Source organism: Cynocephalus volans, chromosome 2, assembly GCF_027409185.1.
Source record: "Cynocephalus volans isolate mCynVol1 chromosome 2, mCynVol1.pri, whole genome shotgun sequence".
Lineage (NCBI taxonomy): Eukaryota > Metazoa > Chordata > Mammalia > Dermoptera > Cynocephalidae > Cynocephalus > Cynocephalus volans.
Genome location: NC_084461.1, coordinates 7,177,724 through 7,196,288, shown reverse-complemented (window position 1 = coordinate 7,196,288; position 18,565 = coordinate 7,177,724). Strand labels below are relative to the sequence as shown.

The following is an 18,565-nucleotide window of genomic DNA, read 5'->3' as shown; positions in this document are numbered from 1 at the left end:
AAACTAGTGAGTTAATCATGAGTTAATCATGCAGTTTCTGTACAGACAGCAGGTGCAGACGTGCGGGTTCCTGGGCAAACCTGGCCATGATCTGCCTTGTCAGAACTTAGTATTGGAATGCTAGTAGCCTGTTAATTAAATCTTACCTAAATTTTAAAGACTCTATTGTGTGTTTTCTTAGAGTCTGTGAAGGTTGAGTAAACGTTGCCTTTCCCCATTCTGGGTTTCTAATTATTTGCTTCAATTGCAAATAGGATATTATGCAGATTTACCTAAGTGAAATTCATAATGATTACCTTATTCTTTTTGTGATGTCAAGCATGATGAGTTGTTCTACCCAAATGTACTGGATGAAGAGATCAAAAAAATTTTTTTTTTGCCAGCTACACTTTTCTTTCCTATGAAAATGCATCTTTAAACTTTTCAAGGTAAAGTGCCATGTGAGTGCTTGAGGGGGACTTCCTGGCAGGTGCACGGTCTCTCCACTAGCCTAGGGATTGTGTGGATGCTAATGCCACTGGTTCCAGGAGGAAGAGGCAGACCGCACCGTTCATTTAAATCTTTCTCTAAAGAAGAGGGATAATCCAGGGCCTCTTGGATGAGCAATGAAGCCTGTGCCACCCTCTCCTACCCAAGCCATGGGTCCGTTGCTATTGGACCTTGGTCATCTTGCTCACAAAACAGTCATGGCCTCAGAAACATTCTAGAAAGAATAACAGAAGCCACTTGTGCCTATATACAGACCTATGAGCTTCCCAGGAAATTGCAATGATGCAAAGGGAAAATGAAACAACACAAGGCAGCAAAAGAAGAGTATGGAAAAGAAAGCTAAACTTATAGCCACAGCTAATGGGGTTAAAAATGTTGATAGGGAATTTTGAAAATAAACATATTAAATTACCAATTTCAGTCCCCCAAATAGTTTACTTAGCATTTCCCAAACTGCCTATTTGAGATGGAAACTAAATGGGAGTAATCTCTGCTACTTTTAGTTGATTATTCAGAAAATAAAAAGGAGAGTATCAAGGCGTTTTTTGCCCTCCACAAACAATCAATGGGAGAAAGAAGTTAAGCAATAACGGATTTAACTCTTTTCACTTAGAAGACCGATGTGCTAATTTTTCAGACTAGGCCTTTCGTGACATCGATTAAAATGAGTCAGTTAGTAAGAATGATTTGAGAATGAAATCACTGGACAGCATTTGTTGTCAAAAGAGAGGCAGAAATACGAGATGTGGACCCCAATATCACAGTTTTAGGAGGATAATATTAATTCACTGGAACAACTAGCAAAATCTATAAGCAAGAGACCCAGCAATTCAGAACATGTAACTGAATGCCATATGGAAGGACACATCTGGAAACCCTGTGGCATTTGAGAGGATAAAGGCAAGCATTATCGGTGAAAGCATCAAAATGCTATTGTAATTTTGCAGATGTGGATTTAACCAGTCCCAGTGGGCTGGGACTCCTAGCGAAGGCTGCATTTGTAAACTAAGGACCTACCCAGGGACTGATAGCAGAGGAGAGAAGTGAAGTCTAGAACAGATCTGAAACTGAGGCCCTAGTTACACAGGCCGACGGCGCACAGGAAAACAGCAAAAGCAACAGAGTGTGATGTTCTTACCGGGAGGAAAAACAAATTTTGCGCATGTAGAATCGCTGCTTGATTATATGAGGCAGAAAAAGTTGTGTTTGATGTATTGGCTGTTGGAGGGATTGTTTCCTCTGAGTCACTCAGGAAAAACTGCAACGAGAAGGTTTTTTTCAATGAATTAGTGCAGAGTAGATTAAAAAGTTAGCAGGTGGTTGTTAAGTTTATTAATTACAGTGTTCCTTATGCACAGTAAGCAGGCTTGTCAACATAGACAATCTAGCGTGTCTAAACTTCAAATGCTAATGATAGTTTCATCTTCTTTTTGAAGCTTTGGGAATTTCTACGAATAAGTAAATAACTATCTGTTGTGCTACACATTTAACAGAGAATTCTAGAACCTTGAGATTGATGATATAGAAAATGGAAGCACTTCTTTTGAATATTAAATTTAAAAATGCACAAATCAGGTCAGAGGGCTTGGTTAGAATTATACTTGAAGCTGATTCCACCATGTGCACTGTCAACTGTTCACTGTGAAATCAGAGCCTTGGAAAGGTTTTTTTTTTTTCCTTCAATATCTTCATCATCTTGGTTCAAACATTAAATAAGTCCACATGTTCTCACTTATTGGTGGGAGCTAAAAATTAATATATAAATTCACACACACACACACACACACACACAAAAGAAAAAAAACTGGGGGGGAGAAGATATAACAACTACAATTAATTGAAGTTGATACGACAAGCAAACAGAAAGGACATTGTTGGGGGGGAGGGAGGAGAGGGAGGAGGGATGGAGGTTTTGGTGATGGGGAGCAATAATCAGCCACAATGTATATCGACAAAATAAAATTTTTTTAAAAAATGAGTCATTAGAGTTCTATGAGTTTTTAATTTTAAGAGAGAAAACTAATTTATGGGAAGAATGCAATTGCCGGCATCAGCATTTGTACCTACTACGCGTGAGTGCTTGGCAGCTCAGGTCATGAGAGGTTAAAAACAAAAATCCCAAGAAGATAAAGATAATTAGCTTTTATGTTACGGTCACCAATATCAGCTCCCAGAAGGAAAGTATTAACCTGTTAGCAAGTTAGAGGAAATTTCTTATCTTTCTATTAGAGAAGCTGCAGCACAGACTATTTAAGTGCCCAAGGACTTTTCTGTAACTTGGTTAAGGGTCAGAGGAATGTTCTGGAAAGATAAACCAGAACCTCATGACTTGGGCCAGGCTCCTTTCACTGAAAGAAATGCATCTTACTATAAATCTAGGTTGTGTTTTCTGCACATGCATTTCATACATATTCAAGGTTTAAAAAGTAAAACTCTCCGGTATAGTTTCTGTGGTTGCCTTTGTTTGTACCCATTGATTTATATCCTTGAATGTTACAGTTCTTGTCAAATACCTAAACTAATTTACTTGGGAAGATAAGAAGGCATTTATTTAGTATATTCTTGGGAACCTTCCTCTTGTATTCCAAGGAGGATACTAGACACAGTGTTTCTACCCATTATATCATCTGATAAAATTCAGCAAAAAGCTAATCTTAAAATCAAAGAAATGTAGTAGATTTCTTTATTTACTGCTAAAGAACTTATCAAAAATGTCACAAGCCCTGGTTGAACTACAAATGTGCTAATTCTTTGGAAAAAATTATATTGTAAAAAACAAACAAAAAACCCCCAACCAAATAGAATAATTGCTTGGCAAACATTGGGCTCCAGAATGTTACAAATTTAGATTTGACAGACTCCAAATTCAATTGATTTAAATATTAAAGAATCAGGAAATGACAAATAAAAAGAGACTGGTTAGCTTGGTGGGTTACTAGTCTTAGGTATTCAGGTTCTTAAAATAATTAACAAAAACTTCTTGATTATATATCACCATATAGACAAGAAACTAAATAAGTAAGAAAAGGAGTAAATTCTTGCTGTACAATGAGTAGAAATATACCTTGTAAAAACTGTCTTGCACGAGGATATATAATAAACGTGAACTTGAAAAATAATAGAAAACTTCAAGCACTATACTCAACAGTGGTTCCTTAACCCTCTTTTGCAATTTTTTCCTAATATTTATTACCTACCCTGAAAATCAAGAAACCCTTCCTTCTATATGGAATCACACCATAATTTTGTGTGAACTTTCCCTCTTTGGTCTTCTTGGTCACTTTAAATTAACAAACTCATGTCATTCCCTAATTAAACCAGGTAAGTACTCAAGAGAGTTACTAATCCCTTGCCTACCTTCTTTTCAGGTAAAACTGCCCCAAATTTCTCCATGGAATGAATTTCTAGCATCATAATTATTTGGGGAACTCCTCTCTGGGCCAATTTTAATTTTTCTACATCCTTGTATTAATTGGGAAAATGACAGCATCCTTCTGAATAAGATACCCTAATAAAGTGCTAATGAACACTGCAAGTTTTTAGCTTTATTTTCTACATCTTACATTTCCCAGGCAATTAAAAACATGTAATTCTGTTTTTCAAGTCATATTCAATTGTGAGCACACGATTCAGTATTGTTTTATGCCTGGACATCATTGCATTTGTCATTCAGTTGAAATTAGAAGTCGGGCAGACTACTAGTTAACTACAACTAACTCCTGTCTGTGTGGCTCACAGATATTTCTGAAATTTATTTATAATAAATCTCTTGAAAGCTTCTCAAGAGAAACTGCAAAATGATGCAGGCAATCACACGATGACACTGTCAAAAAGTCAGGAAAAAACGTCAGAGTGGTCCAGCTTCTCATACATGATTCTGAACAGTCAGTTGGAAACTAAAATGGAACCATGCACAGAGGTCATTTGCAATTTGATATCAAAAGCCCCATGTATATTAAAAAAAAATGGGTAACTAATTGTTTCCCTCCACTTTTTACTAAAGTGTTTGGTGTCACATGGATGAGCATCACGTGTTTAAAATATCCTGGTAAAATCTCACAATTCATTTTAAAAACTGATGTGGACATTTTGTCATTCAATATCAGTGTATAATGAGATTTTAAAAAGCCAATCTTCTGAACACACTGTTCCTGTTGACCCCGGCTCTTATGAGGGCTGTTAAAATGCAGACTTGGAATAAATATTAGTGACTGGAAGTCGATGTGAAGCCTCAGTGTGAACTGGCTTATCTGCACAGTCAGCAGCAGAGGGAGGTCACAGCAGCCTCGCTGGCCGGCTCATGTTAGTTTTTAGGTTTCTCTCCCGTTGAGGTAAAGAGAGCAAGGGCTGCCGATGGTATAGCAGCCGGTATTAGGGGCTGCTTGCTGCTGGCTGGAAGAGCACTGGGCAAACTGAGGCTCACCTGCTGCAGAGGACTGTGGCATCCAAAGGAAAATGAGACCCTTAGGACAATGCTATGTGACATTAGCCAGACACAGGACAATGACTGTGTGACTCACTCATATGACATACCTGGAACAGGCAAATTCATAGGGACAGAAAGTACAGTGATGGTTACCAGGGGCTGGGCAGAGGGGAATGGAGAGTTAGCATTTAATGGGTACAGAGTTTCTGTTTGGCAAGATGCACAAGTTCTGGAGATGGATAGTGGTGAATACTACGGAACTGTGCACTTAAAAATGGTGAAATGATGCATTTTATGTCATGTATAATTTATACACAAAAAATAACAAACATTACTAATAGGAAAAAAGAGAAAGAAAGCGAAAGCATTCTTGCTTTGACCCTAAGAGAAAACTTAAAAATCACAGGGACTATACATGAGAACCTGACTGAGGCCATTGACTTGAAAAAGATAAAGTTTTCTGACAGAAAATTCAATTTTCCTTCCAGGTTAAGCAAAGCGTGTGCACGCACCTTCCCCGCAAACACAGAGTTGCTATTCCTGTTGAAATGTGCATCTGGATTAGCCTCACTGGGTTAACAACTGCTAAGAAATAGAAACACAACTTGACATCGGAACTCCAACAGTTGGACAAATGAGTTCCCTCAAAAAATACTGAGGAAAATTTTAAAAGCTATCCTGCATTAACTAGAAACCTCTTCAGGATGGGCAGTTTGTAGTGGGGTTAGGTAAAAAGGGACAGAAACAATACTGGGAGCGTGTGACTGCATGTGGGTGAAGCCTGGGTTTTAACTGCACTCCAGTGGAAGGTGGGGTCTTCCTCGATTGTGAGAGAGGTGACTCCACCGCCCTTGCAGGCAACCCACTGGTGTCACCTCTAACCCACCTGCTGTGCTTCAGCAGCCTGAATGTGGTGTCAGCACTGCCTGGTGAGGCGTGTGACCCAGGATGCTGTGCCTAGGAACCCAGGGGATGAAAGTAGCTGGTGGGCATCTCTGTTAAATCTTCAGAGGCGATCAAATGCACAGACCCATGGACAAGTTCCTCCTTTACTGTGATTAACAAGAAATTAGGTGACCAGGTAAAATTACCTCTTTTCTGTACCTAGTATCAGCTTTCATACTGTTTCATGACTTTTCCTTGACATAAATACAAGAGCTGCATCAGCATGGACCAGGACCACTAATTTCATGGCACCAGGTATCAATAAAAATGGCATTTTTCCTGCACCAGTGGAGAAAGTTTAACTGCTTGAGTGGTTCTGATTTCTTCTTCCTCTACATTGATGGCCAGGGAAGAAAAAAGTAATTCAGTTTGTCCTTTGTCCCAGAGCCTCCACCGCTGCAGAAGGCAGCTTAGCATGTAAAGTAAAGCTTTACATCTCTTCCTTCTCACAGATCGTCCATCAGGCTTGTAACGTGTCTTCTGTAGGCTTCTCCATCTCACGTGGCAATGGACTTTCTTTGCAGAGAAGGAAAATGACACTGGAAGATGTATTTCTAGTACTGAAGGCTGATTTCTTCTCTCCAAAGGATCATAGCTACTGTAGAAAAAAGTCTATTTCTAAATACTCAGCTGGTCAAACATTTCTAGGCAGTGGCTGAACTTGCCTGTCAATCATTACTAATTATCCTATATTAAAAACAGCTGGCTTCCAAATCAGATTTGTTTCCCATTTATATTGTCTTAAAAATTAGGTAATAAATCCTGGTTTTGGAAGGTCAAACTGGATTTTACAAAAATAAATGGTTTCTTTTTTAAAGGCTTGTGTGCTTATCTATTCACTTGTTCTTTCATTTAATAACTAACGAATGGCTGCTCCTTACATAGAAGGCACTTTCCTAAGACGTGAAAAAAATAAAGAAAAAAAGATCTTGTCAAAGAGACAACTGGCACTCCTGTGTTCACTGCAGCTTTACTCACCATAGCCTAGATATGGAAACAACCTAGTGTCTGACGATTAATAAACAGGTAAAGAAGATATGGTACATATATATACAGTGAAAGGTTATTCTGCCTTAAAGAAGAAAAAAATTCTGTCATTTGCAACAACATGGATGAATCTGGAGGACACTATGTTAAGTGAAATAAGCCAGGCACAAGAAGACCAATATCACAAGATCTCACTCACAAGTTGAATCTAAAAACGTTGAACACATAGAAACAGAGCGTAGAACTGTGGTTACCGGGGCGGGGAGGCGGGAAAACGGGGAGACATAGGACAAAGGGTATGGAGTTGCAGTTACACAGCATGAATAATCCTAGACTTCTCATGTACCGCAGCAGTACTACAGCTGATAATATTGAACAGTACACTGAAAATTTGCTAAGAGAGTAGATTTGGGGGCTCTTACCACACACACACAAAGGTGACTATAGAAGGTGATGGACATGTTCAATTGCTTAATCATTTCACTGTGTGTATGTGTATCAGAACATCACGTTCTACACCTCACACTTACACTATTAAGAAACAAAAAGACAGACCTCACTCTTCAGTTCCTCTAACTCTTATGTGCTGCTATTTTCCAGTGAAGATTAGCTCTCGGGAAGTGTGTTTGATGCTCTGTGCACGCGCTCGTGCACGCACTCACGAGGGCTGGGAGGCTTTGTTACAGGGGCACGGTGGCAGCCGCCCCCTCGTAGGCTGACTGAACACACACAGCTCCGCGGCTGAGGGCATACCGTACAGCTCTGGCAAGTGCACCCTGCTGTCCTTCGGGTGTGCTGTTTCTCTGCCCCTCACGACGGAGTTTACTTGCCACCCGGCAGGCAGGCAGCCTCCTGTGCTGTAATCTACCGAACTCTGCCTCGAGCTTCTGTTGTGCTCTTCTGGGAGCTGGGTCTTGGAGCAACTGGACTAATGCACAAATGCAGGTGACAAAGTCGAGGAGGAGGAATCCCTTTGGGAAACATACTCATATTTCTATAGTCTCCAGCCAATGTCCCTTGCCTGCCTCTCTGTCCACCTCCCTCCACTGGGACATCCTGACAATGCTGCAGAATCCATAACGTTGCCTGTGCAGAGAGGTTAGGCATTCTAGTGGCTAGCGTCACATTTGCAGACGGGCTCTTTCAGGAAAGTCCCTCCTGTCCCTGTCTTATGTCTCTCATGTCCTGTTCCCCATCCTGAGGCTTCCCCCACCCCCACTGAGGACAGCTCTGGGACCACAGCAAGAAGCCCCCTGGTTCTTCATGCAGAAAGCTGCCATCTGGCCAGTCTGTCCCCTTGTGAGTATGTTCCTCAGTACAGCGGACGTAGGGCTCTCCTTGAGCCCAGGCACTTCAAAATCCTTCTAGAGCCAGATAGTTCTTTGGAGAATTACTTTTTGCCCAAAAACGGCACCATTTTCCAGCTGTTCCCCACTTGGTGTGCATAAAGCCCTGATTAGAAATGAATGATGTCACGGCCCAGGTATGCCTGAGACCTAGATGAGGCAGGTGCTGCGAATGCCCAGGAGGAAGGAGAGATCAGCTTAGTGTCGCTTGCTACTTTTATGGAATAAATAGGAGGCCAGGAGGAGGGTGAGGTTCCAGGGCTGAATGTCACACACAGAGACAACTCCACGTAGGATTGCAAGACCAAGGGTCAGCTGAAAGCGAGGGACGCCTGCTGGCCTGCATGGACTTGGCTGCTAAGACCCTCCCGGCAGGCACTAGCAATTCTGACTGCTTACAGGGTACCTCAAGCCCCTTTCATGAGCTGCTCTTTGATGTTAGGCAGGTGGGTGGAGAAGAAGGTAGTTGGGGTGGCCCCTTCCGGTGACCCGCATGCCTGGGGAGGCCTGCACGAGGGCCTGACTATGTGTCCTTTCTCAGGGTAGCTCCAAGAGGGAGCTGGGTCATGCTGGCAGGTGGGGGGGGGGTATGGCCAGCATGCCTTGCCTCCAGGACCCCCAAGAATCCCACACACTCACTTCTGGATGGAGTAGGGAGTGGGAGGTGGGAGGGCAGACTACAGATTCTCTCCAACACCCCCTTTGCAGATGTCCCCAAGACCGATTTTGAGGCAGGACAAAGCAGACAGAGAGGCCACGCCACCTCTGCTGCTGACGCTGCAGCCCATCTGGTCTGCAGCTGGTGTCCCCCTTACCAGAGTCTCCAGGCACCTGGGGAGGAGATGGACGACGCCGACTATGATGCTGAGAGTTGATCCGGCGCAAGCCTTCCAGGTCCTTATCCACTGCTTCAGCCTTATTTTTCACCACTACTTAAAATAAACTTTGCTCTGGTCCTAGATCTTCACGTCTTCCCCTTCTCATCTTCCGTCCACACCCTCTCCCCTCACTTCTGGGGGCGCCTTCTCCTGCTGCTCAGAGCTCCCTCTTGCAGACCCCCTCCTCGCCCCTCTCTGCAGGCTTCCGCAGCCTCTGGCATGTTTTCAGACGATCTGATAACAGTTTGCTGGCTGTCTGTCTCCATGATCCACCGCGGACTCCAAGAGGCAGAGCAATGCTGCTGGGTTCTGAGCATTTAGCCACGTACCAGGCACATATTTATGTTCAATAAACATCTATTTTTTGCTGAATGAATGCTTTCTACTTTATGAAAACTATATCATTATTATCAAATTATATGTGGGCTGCCATGGTACCTGATTTTATGTTTCTAGAAAGCAAAGACAGTATATTATAATCCTCTGCATTTCCAACAACTAGCGAAGTCTCGGACACATGAAGCGTCACAGCACCTTATGGGGGTGACAATGATGTGAGAATAATGAGGATGTGTTTCAAGGTACATTGATGACCTAAGTGTCTACATGGAGGGAAAGATGAGCAACAATTATATTGATATAGTAAGAGTGGCCATTGGTTGAATATTTACAAAATGCCCAGTACTGCCCTAAGTGTGGTAGGAACATCGGCTTATTAATCCTTAGAACTGCTTGGCAGAGAAGTGTTGGTTCTCACTTTTGAGAAGTGCAAATGGAGGCTGAGGATGTTTAATGAGAGAACAGCTCCCAAATCACACAGCTGGCAAGGTGGGGAGCTGGGGTCTAAAATCAGGCCTTTTAAACTTCAGGGCAGGACCCCTCAATCTCTGCACTCTCTATAGTCTTATGGTTCCAAGATCCCTCACGACTACCCTGCCGACATTCCATGTCATTTCTGCAGCCTGACAAGGGGCCACCACGAGCAAGGAAGTGGGAAACTGTTCTAAGGAGCCACCCTCTCTCTCAAGGCAGCTTCCACAAACGCATCCTTCTTCTTAGAGAAGCTCCCGCTGGAGCTGTTAGATGCTGGATTTAACAGGTAGAAATTGGTGTTGCCAAGGGAGCTATGTTCAGGTTTCCAAAATTCCACCAGGACAGGCCATGGAAAGGAAGAACCTGCCTGGTGTGAGCCCTGCCTCAGCCCTGGGGCTTACCATGTTGAACACGGCCATGGTTAATATGATGGCTGTGGTGATGACCGTGAGGGAGATCCGTGGCCAGGGCCGGTTGGCGATGATGCCCGAGTACTTCAAAAGCCACATGAGGGAGGCAGAGGCTTTTTTGCTGCATTGCTAGGAGGAGAGAGAAAGAAAGACAAATGCATTGCTATTTTATGTATTCTCTCAAGTTTCTTAATGACAACAACGTTTAAAATTACAAGAAGCACCAACATCGTTCATAGATTAAACAAGCAGATTCTGTCCTCCCCAGGGACCTATACCAAGTCACACACCTTTTAAAAATTATGTTGGTATCAATGGTTCAAATTAGGAACAAATTAAATTTCTAAGAAAAATGCGTGATGTATACTTCTTTTAAAATAGACCTGAAGTTATGTTTTTCAGTAATTCTTTTGGCAAAGGAACAATGTCAGTTAATTAAATCACTTTGGGGGATGTGTTGGGACTCAGATCACAGCTATGATGAAACAGTCATAAATTCCGCAGATTTATGTAGAAAACAGATCCACATGTCTCCCACCCCTTTTATTGCTGCAATATCTGTTCGTAAGAATACACCCCAGACCGCAGATGTAGTATGATGTCTGTTCCTGCGAAGAGGACATCCAAAGGTCTCAGGCGTGAGAGTGACAGCTTGACCTCACCCCATCCCACGCAGAGAAGCCCTTTTATTCTTTTTAAATTTCTAAACAATTTCATATGGTGTTGAGAAACATAACATAAAACTTAGCCTCTAAACCATTTTAAGTGCACAGTTCAGTAGTGTTTACTCTATTCACATGGCTGTGTGACATCTCTAGAACTTTTTATCTGGCAAAACTGGAACTCTATTCCCACAGCACAACAGCTCCCAGCTCCTGGCAGCCCCCCTTCTACTTTCTGTTTCCGTGATTTTGATTACTCTAGTACCTCACGTTAGTGGAATAATGTGACATTCATTCTTTTGTGACTGGCTTATTTCACTCAGTATGATGTCCTCAAGGTTCATCATATTGTCACATATGATAGGATTTCTTTGTTTTTTTTTTAGGCTGAATAAAATTCCATTGTATGCATCTACCACATTTTCTTTTTCAGTTCATTCATCAGTGGACACTGGGCCACTTCCACTTCTTGGCTGTCATGAATAATGCTGCTATGAGCCTGGGTGCTGGAGAAGCTCTTTTGAGACAAGAAGAAATGGAGGTCATTATGGTATGATGGCCAGCATTGTTTCACCATTTACTGTGGGTCAGACACTGCTCTGCAGTGTCTCAGAGGACGATCCACCCTGAGATCCACTTTTTGACAGAAATCCTATTTCCATTCTCTTTGCAGGTAGTGAGTGAGCAGGGGCAGAGAAAATTCTACTAAGGTGCAGGGAACACGAACTCTGCCTGTGCAGCTGCCGCTACAGATACTTGTATATGTTATTTGATATGACAAGCAATACTTAAGAGTTCTCCAGGGAATAGTGGTTACTAGAGACTGGTGGGGGAAGGGGAAGGGGGGATAGGGAGAGAGTGGTCACTGATTACAAAATATCAGAGAGAGGAAGAATGGGATCTGGGATTCTATAGTAACATAGGGAGACCACAGTTAACAGCAAAGTACTGTGTATTTTTGAACAGCTAGTCAAGATGATGTTGAATGTTCCTAACACAAAGAAGTGACAAATGGTTGAGGTGATGGATAGAATAAGCATCCTGATATGATCACTGCACACAGTATGAATGTACCCAAATATCATATTGGAATTCATAAATATATACAATTATTATGGGCCAATTAAGAAAAATAAATTAAAAAGAGAGGAAAAAAGAGAGAAATAGAGAGTAGAATAGTGGTTATCAGAGGCATGGAAAGGGAGGGGGCAGGGGGCCTGGGAAAGGTTGGTAGACCGGGACAAAGTCACAAAGGTACAGTTACAGAGAATAAGTTCTGGTGCCCTAGGGTGACAATAGCTAATAATATTGTATTGTATATTTCAAGATAGCCAGAAAAGAGGATCTTGAATGTTATAACCACAAAGAAATGATAAATGTTGAGGAGACAGATATGCTAACTATTCAGGTTACATCATCGTACAATATACACATATATTGAAACAACAAACTGTACCCCACAAACATGTACAATGAAAAAAAAAATTAGAAATTAAAAAATGAGTTCTCCAGGGATCTACATTTTAACCTTTATGCTGAAGAGATGATAGCTATGTGTCCTGGAAAAATAAGAAAAGTTATGATTTCCAAAAATTCAGAAGAAGAAATAAATTTTACCCTCTAACCTGTACTAAGTCAAGCTAATGTTAAACCCAGTGTGGTGTCAATAAAACTCAAGTAGAGAAGACTTCTGAGAGCACTAATAAACAGCACTTTTATTTCTCCACCTCTTCCACATTTTCTTTCTGCACTATTCCTAAAAATATTGTTGATGTAAGCATTGCAACATGGTAAATCTCAATACAACAGTTACATGAGATTCTATAATCCAGGACGAGAAGCAGTTAAAAGGGTAAAGAACCAGCAGTGGCCCAGGTTCCAACTCCCACAGCTGTGAGACTTTCTGCAAGTTAACTATCCTTTCCAGTCTCAGTTTCTTCATCTCTGAAATAGGTTTAATACGGAGAATTACCATAGATAATAAGAGTACCTGCCTCCTTGGTCTTTTCAAAGGATTAACTGAGCTACGTAAGGTGCTCAGAACAGGACTCAGTGTTAGCTTTTCTTGTTATTTCAATGAAGGAAACAGTATTTTTCAGAAACATTTAGGGACTAAAAATCTGTTTGCTTTATATCTATATGAACAACAACAAAAATCCCTCCGCTCTCCTCCTTCCCACTATGGTTTCTTCTTCCTTCTAGTTCCTGATATGAAGAAGATGAAGAATATTGTCCCCAGCACACATGTCACACGGCTGTAGACACACTGGGGACAAGGTTTTGTGCTCACTCCTGGGGCTGATTTTCCTGGGCCCTTTCTTGATTTCTGACAGCCTGGCGGGGAGCTCAAGCCAGGGCTACCAGGAGCAGAATCGCAGGCTCCTGGATTGCAGGAGGCACACTTGGCCGAGCCCTGCAGGGCAGCTTCCCACACTCCACACTTCTTCCCAGGAGCAGAGTTTTGATAGGGGCTGGTGGTAGCATTAAATGTGTCATCCAATAAGATATCCCTAATGCTCTGAACTTGCAGTATCTTAGAGGGTCATAGAGCCGGAGGACACCTACCTGAGAATGTTTATCCTTATTGTTTCAGGCATGCTACCTCTAATGATATTATCATAGAACACAGTCAGATCTGTGGTCTGTAGGAGAAGCTGTCATAAGTGGGATATCATACTCATGTAGCTCAGATTCCATTAGATGATAGCACATGGTTTGATTCTGGCAAATTAAGATGATATTTACGTATCTGAATCCTGGTTGACTAGGATTAGTGTTTTTATTTAAGAGAAAACTATTAAAATCAATGAAAAACATAATCACTTCAGGAGAAAATTTAAATCTAGCTTAGGTCCATATCATGATCAATTAGGTAAAATATTATCTAGTTGTCACACAGACATATTTTTGAAATAATAAGATCAAATTGCTCTGAATTTTTAGAAAAATACATGGTAATAATCTTGCCAAACATGCTATCTAATAGGGATATGTTATATTCTGCTCATAGGCTAGTCATTTACTGAAAGACGTGGGTAGACTCACGGGAACTTTTTTCCTTGTTTATACAGCATGCTGTGCAAAATGACAAATCGCTGGCACTGGGAGCCAGTCACTAGACCCACGGGTTTGCTGTGCCCTGGGCTCAGGACGACAGACTCAGCATGCACTTGGCTCAATTCCTTCTCCCATATAATTTCAAGGCATGCCTCAAGGTCCCCTTGTGCAATCATTTTAAAATTTACACCAAATATTCATTGCTTTCAAGGTCAGGGAGGCAGGCAGGTATCTCTCCCTCCCCATCCCCAAGTTGAGGCAAAGTAAATGAAACTGTTTGTTCTGAAGCATAAAAATTGGTAAACATTGCTGGTGGCAGGGATGAGGAAGTAGAAGATGACAGAAATGTACACCCTGAGCTGCAATGACAGTGAGGAAAGAGGACAAGGAAAATAAGGATGCTGGGGAACAAAGGAAACCAAGGACAGGAATAAGAGGAGAAAAAAGGCCACGGTCTTAATTGGAAGGAACCTGATTAAGGAGAAAGGAGAACACTGATTCAATTTGTAGCTCTGCATAAAGATTACTATTTGGCTCTTAATATGATAACTTGCTTCATTTTATTCTGCTTTTGGTTAAGTATTAAAATAAAGGTCCTGGTGGAAAAATGTTCACCAAAATTCAGACCATCCTAATTAAACATTATAAATGATAACCGCTCAAAGAATATGTTGGCCTTTATTCAGAAGATGCTATTCAAGTGAAAGTGAGAAAATGCCTGCGATGAGCCCTGCGTAGGTCAGTCGTTTGCTTTGATCTTTGGCTTTATCGGCATCATTTCAGCAGCCTCTGTTTCCCCGCCTTCTCCATCCTCAGTGGGTCCCACTGTATCCCACAATCGGCTCTGCCGTACTGTAAGCCAACTGTGTACCTTCTAGAAATGCTCTGGGATGTGAATACCACATACGTACACTTGCAAACATAGGACTGGGACTAAACATAGTGAGAGGTGTAAAAGAAGAAAGAATATCAATTTATAAGACAACCCTGTCTCGTAGCTGGTGGTGAGGACAGAGAGCAGTCTGGTGTGCTAGGAAGAGCATGAGATGAATTCCGACACTCTTGACCCAGTGCACGCGGATTCTCCACATAAAAATAAAATCTTCATACCTTTCATTTGGATTAAAAAATAAAACAGGAAAAAAAAAAACTCCACCAAAAATGTTAACCTTCCTTCCTCCCTCCTTCCTTCTTTATTTCAAATCTCTTATGATGGAAACAGCTGGTAGTCTCTCACTCTAAAATTAATTCCTCAGAATTTAACTTAAAAATGATAAAACTAGACTGAATTTATAATTTTATTAGTGTCCATTTTAAACATAAGGTGAGATCCTGAAAAAGGTGTTTATTTTAAGAAAAGTTTAATAAAATGAAGAAAACACTTAGAAAAGTTATAAATATATCAGAGTGACTGAGTAGCAAACTTTTATATTAGAAAAACAAAGTCCATGCTAAAATCTTGCCTGAAAAATATGGTGGTTATGGTTTTCATCTGAACCACGTGCTTTTGTGTATTTTCCTAAAGAAACATCTACTTTGGCATTTTAATTGGCTGAGGACCATCATTCTGAATGGCAGGAAAAGGCTGGAGCAATAATCTCTTGTAACATTTAGTGTCACGAAGACAGTCATGTGTATTTTGATTATTTAATTGTCCTTGCATTTCCTACAGGAAGAATTATTTATTCCAATCAATTGTATTTTCAATCAACCTGTTTCTTTCCTGTGTCCTGGGTGAACCACCTCCCTCAATCATTGCTCCACTGTTTGGAACTTACAGCACTGTCTCCGTTGTGCTGTCTCCTGACTGACATGCTTGTCTCTGGACACATGCAGAGTTGGTTGAGGACAGTGGCCACACCACACCAGCCTTTGTATTCCCAGAGGTTAGCACAGTGTGTATCAAACAGCAGGAACTCAACAAGTGCTTACTGAATACATGCACGATCTTAAACATTACCAGGGCACAGCAACCTGGAAGAGGACATGGGCTATGGCACCCATTAGCTGGACTTTTAATCCACAGGAAAAAGAAGATGTTGCCTTTGGCTTGCAAAAATGGGCAGCTGATACTGAGACCCCTGAATAAGATCACTGAATAAAACCATTTTCAGTTGAATAGCATCCTCTGAATAAACTTCTCATGTAGAGAAGTCTAGAAGAACTCCACTTACTAGTTCAGGGAAGTATCAATGAGCTTCCAATGATAAATCCAAAGTCTAAATATGGGCGTTGGGTTTGAAATTGCATTGTATGCTTCATAATTAGAGAGTCCCAAACTGAGGGTTTGTTAATCAGGTCAAAAACCAGAGAAAGTCTTTGGGGATCTGGCAGAAGCAAGAATGACACTGCTTGTAAATGACACTGCTTGTAAATGACACTTTACACCCCAGAGAGTAGGGACATCCCATTTGCGAATAGGGGGAAGTTTTTGCTGAACACAACCTCACAATAAAAAATCATTATGAAGTATGTAAGGTGATGATGCTCTGTATGAGGAAGAGTCAAGAGACATAACATATAGTAGAATTAGAGCTATGAGATCTGCAGATACTACAACAATCTGAAATAGCCTATAAAACAATATTAAGGAAATGAAAGAATTAGAGTCCATTATGAATGAGCAAGTTGTCAAGAGAAAAAAACAGGCATATTTTAAAAATAAATCACATAGACTCTCTAGAGATGAAAATGTAGATATTAAAATTAAAAACTCAGTGGTTATGTTGAAGAGGGTAAGACAGATTTGAGGAAATAATCCATAAAACATCACAGAAGGATAAAGAGATGAAAATATGAAAGAGAGGTTGAGATACAGAAGATGCAATGAAGAGATTCAACATAGTTCTAATAAGTTCAAGAAAAACAGAACAGAAAGACTGGAGAAGAGACAAAAAAAAAAAAAAAATACAAGGAGATATTGAGCAATCTCTTTGTGCACCTGCAGTAGGATGTGAGGTCTGTGGTTGAGGAGACAAACTGAGTCCCAAACAGGAAAAACAGAAGTAAATCTGTGCATTAACAGAAGAAACCTATTGCCCACAAAGATGAAAAGCAAATCCCACAAAAACAACCACAGAGATAGACACATTATCTATCGAGGCACAACCATCAGACAGACTGTAGACTTCTCCTAGGTACAACAGAGGCCAGAAAAATATCAAATGATGCTTTCAAAATGTTAGAAAAAATTATTACAAATTATCACAATGAGGAAAATAATAAAGACTTTATTAAATATGAAAACTGGAAGGGTATATTACGTATACGCTCAGTTTAAATTCAGAGAAATTTAAAAACTAGCATGGAAGGTGGGAAAGGATGGTTAGACTTAAGAGCACGGTCTCAGTATTGTTCAACAAGAAGGTGGAGGTATTAATGGACCTTGTTAATCATATGCACATATTACATGTTTTAAGGCAATAACTAAAAAAAAAGGAATATATAACTTTCAAGTTGCTAGAGTACTAGAGGGAATAAAAGAGATTAAACTCCATGGGCCCAAAAGAAGGCAGAAGAGAAAGAAAAAATAAGAAACTAAGAAGATACATGGTGGGTAAATAAGAAGCAAACTAGGACTGTAGCAGTAATTGTAACACAGAGATTTTTGGGTCAGAGAAAATAACATACAGCTAAATATTGTTTACCAGAGACACACCCAAACCCTAACATAACAATGAGGAAAAGCTGAAAGTAAATAGATGGAAGAGGGACACTAGCAAATCCTAACCAAGGGAAATAAGGTAGAGTTATACAGACATTAGAGAAAATAGACTTCAAGGGAAAAACACTCCTGTGGGGCAGGTGAAAGCTTTCCTATTATCCGTGGGTGACCTACTTTTCCTTCCCAGGGTGACCGCTGTGTCTGTGCTTTCATCTCTGCCTGGAATGGGGCTGGTGGGCTGCATACTATTTCTGTTATATAAAGCACAAAGTAACAACACTGATGGAAAAATTTCTTCTGACATTTTCTAGCATTTTAATGTGCTGTATCTGGCATACTTGTTCTAAAGATGTTTTTTGGGATGTGTGTGTGTGTGTGTGTGTGTGTGTGTGTGTGTGTGTGTGTGTGTGTGTGTGTGGTATTTTTGGTTAGAGCCACTCTTGTATTTGTCATAGAGATGCAAGTCACCTCAGTTTAGAAAGTTAAATCTGACAGCAAATATGCACTTACTACTACCGCTACTACTATGATGGCAACTATTATTATTTTTATTGCTGATTGTAGTGAAAATGGGAATTTGAATCTCTTATTCTCGTCTTAGTTTCTACCTAGATAAAATGGATTGTTTTCATTATCAAATAAAATAATATATATGAGAACACTCTGAAGGATTTTCATATATATGAGAACATTTTGCAAAGTATTATTATTAAGAGTGCTTTCTTACTGGACTATTTTTAAAAATAAAACAGGTCAACAGATAAATAATGTTTTTTAGGAAACTAGATTGGAGGAAAATATGAATGAATTACCAATGTGATTTTGATCAATGGGTGCTTAGCAGTCATCATGAGGCAGCCTCAGGTGCCATGTTGGTCCATGTCCACG

General features: G+C 40.7%; 1 protein-coding gene across 1 annotated transcript in view; it reads right to left on the bottom strand.

Annotated features, from left to right (window-relative positions):
- The window catches only part of ADCY2 (adenylate cyclase 2), a 395,282-nt gene that overhangs the window by 50,443 nt on the left and 326,274 nt on the right, over positions 1-18,565 (bottom strand). The window contains exons 16-17 of the mRNA XM_063086882.1: positions 10,286-10,423; positions 1,628-1,747 (exon numbers count right to left, since the gene is read on the bottom strand). Coding sequence (XP_062942952.1) covers positions 1,628-1,747; positions 10,286-10,423 — 258 coding nt within the window. The remainder of the gene's footprint in view (positions 1-1,627; positions 1,748-10,285; positions 10,424-18,565) is intronic.